This window comes from Aplysia californica, unplaced genomic scaffold, assembly GCF_000002075.1.
Source record: "Aplysia californica isolate F4 #8 unplaced genomic scaffold, AplCal3.0 scaffold00039, whole genome shotgun sequence".
Lineage (NCBI taxonomy): Eukaryota > Metazoa > Mollusca > Gastropoda > Aplysiida > Aplysiidae > Aplysia > Aplysia californica.
The window spans coordinates 371,593-378,333 of record NW_004797309.1 but is presented as its reverse complement, the minus strand read 5'-3'; the positions used below and the strand labels follow the sequence as shown (position 1 = coordinate 378,333).

General features: G+C 42.0%; 1 protein-coding gene across 1 annotated transcript in view; it reads left to right on the top strand.

Moving 5' to 3' along the window:
* Positions 1-1,006: 1,006 nt before the first annotated feature.
* The window catches only part of LOC106014236 (craniofacial development protein 2-like), a 55,952-nt gene continuing 50,217 nt past the window's right edge, over positions 1,007-6,741 (top strand). Inside the window, exon 1 of the mRNA XM_035973979.1 lies at positions 1,007-1,798. Within this exon, the coding sequence (XP_035829872.1) occupies positions 1,007-1,798 (792 nt within the window). The remainder of the gene's footprint in view (positions 1,799-6,741) is intronic.

The following is a 6,741-nucleotide window of genomic DNA, read 5'->3' as shown; positions in this document are numbered from 1 at the left end:
CTAAGTTATTAGATGAGTTGTGATGTACTGAACCAAATGATTTCAGAAACTTTTTGCGGATGGACAAAGATTGACTATGAAGGAATAAAAGAGCATTAAATAACCACAATGAAGGCTCGTAGATATTATCTGCACCCGCCCCAGACTTTGAGAATCATCCAATTTCTTCAACTCCCTTCGAAAACTCGTCCGCATTGAGTTAATTTTTTTTTTCTTTTGTGGCATCTGCGTACCATTCCCTGTATTTTAGCAGGAGAGTGTCATAGGCAGCTTTTAAATTTTTTTTATTTTAACCCAACCCCTCGTCCACGCCGTGGGAGATGGAAACAGGACAAAGTAGGGGATAGCTGGGTCTGGGTGAAGTACGGTGTGACTTTATGTCACTGAGGCGTTATGCTAGCCGTGAAGGCCGACCCGGGTTACCCCGAAACGTTGCTGGCCAACGGGGCTCTGGTGAAACTGCGACTGGCTTAGCAGGCCGGCAGTGGATATAAATATTGCTCAAGAAAACATAAGGAGACACAAACGGACTGATCAAAACGGAAAACGACCTGGCGAGAAAAATGGACAACGATCAAGAAAAAAGGAAAAAATAGGGACCTGGAACATTTGCAGCTTGACAAATAAAGAACCTGAGATAGTGGAGTTCATGACCCAGAACAAGATCCCCATCATGGGCGTTACAGACATCAGGAAAAAAGGGACAAGCACAAAAGAGATCCACTCTAACTTTGTCCTCATTTGGAGTGGGGTAAGAAAAGAACAAAGAGCTGAACACGGTGTGGGTTTCATCATACACCCTGACAAAGCAAAGGAAATATTGAATACAGACTTCATTTCTGAAAGACTCATCAAAATCAGCATTAGAGAGGGCAAAAAGACCACAAACTACATTCAGGTGTATGCACCGTGTAATGACTCCTACTCAAACGAAGAAAAGGACTCTTTCTTCGAACAACTCTCGGACTTAATTAGCAACATCCCAGACGAGGAAGACCTTTATGTAATGGGAGACTTCAACGGAAGAGTCGGAGAGAGAAGAACACCGTGGACAAAACACCTGGGTTCACACAGTGACCACAGAACACCATGCAATTATAACGGCAACCATGTACTGGAACTGTGTGCAGAGCACGACTTATTCATCACCAACACCTTCTTCCAGCACAGAGCCTCTCAGATCTACACCTGGTACAGATTGAACAATATCATGGTCTCATCACAGATCGACTTCATATTAACGAGAACACGAATGCGGATCACAATCACAGACTCAAGAGCCATCCCCAATGCAGGCCTGGACACAGACCACAGGCCAATCATCACAACGTTGACCACCAAGAAAGAAAGAAAACCAAAAAAATATAAAAGACAGCAAGAGAGACTAAATATGCATAAACTTGGAGACGATCAGGTGCAGGCTCATATCAGAAGCACGTTAAATGACAAACTAGGCTCTATCAACTCTACAATACTAACCGTAGAGGAAGCTCGGGGTACCTTCAAAACAACTCTCCTGGACACAATGAAAGAAATCTGTGGTACCAAGAAAACAAGAGGAAAACACAGAAAAGCAACAGCCTGGTGGAACGAAGATGTTAAAGATGCTATCAAGGAGAAAAAGAGACTGTATAATGTATGGGTCAAGTCAAAAAACGAAGAGGACTACATTAAATATAGACTTGCAAGAAGACACAGTAAGAAAGTCGTTATAACATCAAAAGAAAAGTCATGGACCCAGTATGGCGAAAAACTAAGTGAAACCTGCAAGACCTCACCGAGAGAGTTCTACAAGAAGGTAAAGACAATGAGAACGAGAGACGAACCCTATGTACCCACCACTGTCATCAACGATACTAATGGAGAAGCTCTGCACGAAGAGAAAGAAATAATAAAAAGATGGGAAGAATGTTTTCAAGAACTACTAAACCCATCAGGAGTACAGGCACAAAACACACAGTGCCCATTCACCGCCAACTACCCTGAGCACTCAGAACCTACCATCCTGGAGAGTGAAGTGAGAGAAGCACTGAAAACTAGTTCAAAGAACAAGGCAGCTGGAGATGATGGCATCACAACCGAAGCCATCCTTGCATGCGGCGAAACCGGAATACATTGGCTTTGAATCATCTTTCAAAAAACATGGAAAGACTGAAAAGTGCCAGCAGACTGGCAAAATGCGATAGTGGTGCCAATATGGAAGAAAAAGGGCAGCAAGAAAGACTGCAACACCTATAGAGGCATATCTCTTCTCAGCCATGTTGGGAAAATGTATGCAAAAATCCTAGAGCGACGTACTCGCGCAAAAACCGAACATCTTCTCAGTGACGCCCAATTTGGCTTTAGAAAAGGAAGAGGGTGCACTGATGCAATCTTCGCACTCCGACAACTGTGTGAGAGGGCTTTGGAATACGACAAAGATCTCCACCTCGTATTTGTGGATCAAGAAAAAGCCTTTGATCGAGTAAATAGAAACAAGCTATGGAAGATCTTAGAGCAGTACGACATCAAGGGACAACTGCTAGACAACATCAGGGCTATCTATGCCAACAGCAGAAGCGCTGTCCAAACTACCAGTGGAACATCGGACTGGTTTCCAGTAACATCCGGAGTGAGACAGGGCTGCAATCTCTCCCCTCTGCTCTTCGTGATCTACATGGACCAGATAACAAAAGAGGCCAATCCAGACCCAGAGGCACTCAACGAACTCATGTTTGCAGATGACCTGGCAATGATTAACAACAAGACTCAGCTACAGGAGCATATAAACCAACTAAATGCGAGCTGCGAAAAATATGACATGAAGATCAGCATAAGCAAGACCGAAGTCATGACAATTAGCAGGAGACCAGGTAAAGTCGATATCAACATCAATGGATCCCAACTAAAACAAAGCAGAGAATTCAAATATTTGGGCAGCATTATAACAGAAAATGGAAAATTAGATCGAGAGATAGAGACTAGATGCCAGAGAGCCAACGCAGTCAGCTACCAACTGGGCCCTCTCCTGAAACATCCCAATATCCCCATGAGCACCAAGGCGAAGCTCATCAACGCCATTTTCCTTCCAACGCTCACATATCAGTGCCAGACATGGACTCTAACAAAAGCCCTAGAGAGGAAACTGGTCACATGCGAGATGAAATGCTTAAGAAGAGCGGTCAACAAAACAAGAAGAGACAAAATTAAAAATGAAGTCATTAGGGACACCGTGGGAGCAACACCAGTCCTACCACACATTGAAAAACAAAGGGTCAAGTGGTTCGGACACCTCACGCGGATGCCCCCAAACCATCCAGCTCTGAGAGCATACAACATTAAATATTCTGGATGGAGAGCCAGAGGAAGACCAAGGCGACGATGGAGTGAATCTGTGGCAGACACTCTTAAAGATCATGGGATGTCCCTCCTACAGGCCACACGACTTGCTGCAGACAGACACCTGTGTCTCCCCGCGACACCCCAGGGTACAAGCGGAAGAAAAAAGTAAAGTAAAAGTAAAGATTTTTGTTTTATCTCGGTCACTATAGGCCTATTCTTTACCTTCAACTTTCCCTAGTTCAGGGAAACTCTTGTACACTTCAATCAGCTCCACAATATTCTTTTTCCATCCTTTGATAGCGCCATGATGATGTGAAAAGTAGATCTTTTCTATTCGGCAGCAGCTGAAAAAATAATGTTTGCACAAATAAATGTGATGAAGCCCATACACGATGAAATAGTTTGACGGTTTGACAAAAATATAAACTGAAAACAGATCGCCAAATATTTGACATAAAATAATTTTGACCATCGAACATGCCCATGCACGATCCAAACCTATCCAAAAAAGTTGTGTTAAACTTATTTGATCAAACCATCAAACAAATTTGAGCGTGTATGGGGCACTTAAGAGGGATACATAAAGATAGATCTGAGTTGAGAAGTGGGTGGCCACACATTATCTTTGCCCGCATTACAAGTTGGATCACAGCGTTCGTCACGTTTGAGAGGTGTCTGTGCATTGCTCTACCTCTTAAAGTAAAACGTATCATAACACCCGGAAGAGCAATAGTGGTAATTATTTGTATTTACTTTGCCATGATTGCTTGCATCGCTCCAGTGTACTATGCGGTCCATTTTGGGCCAAAGTTTTTCCCGAAGAAAAATAGGACGATAATAGGTCTGGTATACGTATCCAATGGCCCTTTTATTCAGAGTATTTCTACTTCACTCAATGCCTTTGCCCAATTTGGTGCATTCTTTGCAGTTATTATTTGCACAGCTGTTCTTGTTCACAACCTTATGCTTAAATCAAAATGGCGACGATCGACATCTTATTCAGCAAAACAGGATTCTCTATCACAAAGGGATCAAAAAGTTGTTAGGTATACTTTAAATAGGCTTATCATGACTAGCTTTGAGTAGCGTAGAAGGCTCCTTTTTATGCATAATGTATAATACGAATGCATTGGTTTACGTTTACTATTTTATTGCTTAAGTGTTCAGCGAGTAACTGTTTTGACGTTTTGTTTTTTATTTTATTATTTAATTTTCAAGATTTCTATCAGATACTACTTTTTCATTAAAATAGTTGGGACCTTCTTCCACAAACCCGGTGTGATACAGCAAGGTGAACCTGATTGTAGTAATCGGCCGATATGCCATGCATCAGATTAAATAACATCAAACATGACACGGACGGAACATTGTCTGCGCTCCATTGTTCCCATTTTACCTCCTTTCATGTCTAAGTAAGTTCAGTCGTCTGCTTTCGTCTCCACTTTTTGCCCCCATCCAACACTCTTTGCCCCGTCCTCTGGGTTTCTGACTCTTTCTGCAGTCTTTCTACGGCTACTCCTTAGCTCTTTCTCACTGCTGTCTTTCAGGCACACCCCTGAGCTTAGGGTAGGTAAGATCTACATCTTACCTCCAATATGATCTCCACAGTGAGTATAATAGGAGGGAGGAACAGGTGCTGGAATTAGGTCTGGCATTGGAAAGTCACAGAATACTTTTATACGGTATACTCTTCGAAAATAAAATAGGGGACGCATTTATGAATTCAAATGAAAAGAGAACAAAGTGACAAAAACAAGTCTTTTATTTATTTTACAAATAGTTGATTCATAACTAATAAAACGTAATAACATAGCATATTGGAACAAATTACTTAACAACAATATGTTAAGTGGAAATGGGTACTCTCCCCTATTCCCCCTTCGATTAAAAGAAAACAATAACAAACATGAAGGTGCCAATACAAGGCTCAGTAACGAGTGTGTCCTCAATTATTAGCCAAGCACTCTCTGCACCTATTGCTTAAAAACATATTCAAGTTTGTCAGTTACATTTGAGGAATAGCATTTTACTCTTGCTGAAGATTGTGAAGGAGCTGATCAAGAGTTTCTAATGGTGGGTTGTGTTCCCAAAAATGTTCAATTAGATTTTGATCAGTGCAATTAAGGGCCAAGCCAAGGTAGTCTGGTGATTCAGTTCTGAGCAATTAGAGTGTTGTTATCACGAGCACCGTGTGGTCTGGAAGATTTCGCAAGCACCAATCAGCTGCAGCTGTAGGGCCACTAGAGGCTGTACAATCTCATCACGATGGCGAATGGCACTGAGATTTTCCTGAACGTAGTAGAGATGTGTCCTTTTGTGAAGACATATCGCACCCCCACAACACCACAGAACCTCCCTCATGGAGAGCTGTGTCCACAATGCAGTCGTCGTCTATAAAGCACTGTCCACAACGTCTCCACATTTGTCTGTGGCCATCTTGTGACTTCAACTGTAATCCTGACTCGTCGGTGAGGAGGACATGGCCCTAGTCTGTTCATGCCCACCTGAAATGTTGTGTACTCCACTTTCGGCGTGCTTCCCGGTTGTCTTGGGTGAGCATGTATCTGCAGGGCCTTCTAGAATGTAGCTTAAATTCGTGCAGAAGATTTGTAGCAATTCGAATGCTGACCTTTATTGTGTGGGTAGCTAGTCTGGGACGTTTGTGTGAGTAACTTGTCTGAGACGTTGCTAGGTGATGCTAGTTTAATTATAAGCATATGACATATCTTTATTGTCCAGATCATGGCACATTGGTTATGTGTTTCATCACGTACACACATACACATACACACACACACACAAACACACATACACAATCACATAAACATGCACACACGCTGGCTTACAGACATGTGCATAATATAAATGAAGAGCAGGACTAATATAAACAATAGTAAATATCAAGCTGGATACATACTCAATATTTCTGACCGTAATTCAATGTTATTCTGATGCATGCGCTCAAAGCCCATATGAATACTTGTAACAAGATATATCTTTGTTTGTTACAGATGAGAAGCCTAGGTGTTTTACATCTGACTGATGATTTTATTTGAGGGAATAAGGGATGTTTATTGTCCAAAAAACATGGAATTATTTTTTTAATGCAAGCTGTAATGTACAATTCGTCTAAGTAGGGGAATGTACACGTTGAACTTTTGCATGCTTTGCGTATTAATCGATATAATTTTTCTTTATCTTTTTGTCGTGTGTTCCCAGCCTGTGCTGTTGATGTTGTTGTTGTTGTTGCTCAGCCTGGCGTTGGATGAATCGGTCGTCCCTCGTAGTGGTTGACCTAAGCCAGCCAGACTGACACTGTGTGCCAGTTCTTATGGATTGGTGGTGCTAATGATGATGACGATGACGGTGATGATGATGATGATGATGATGATGATGATGATGATGATGATGATGATGATG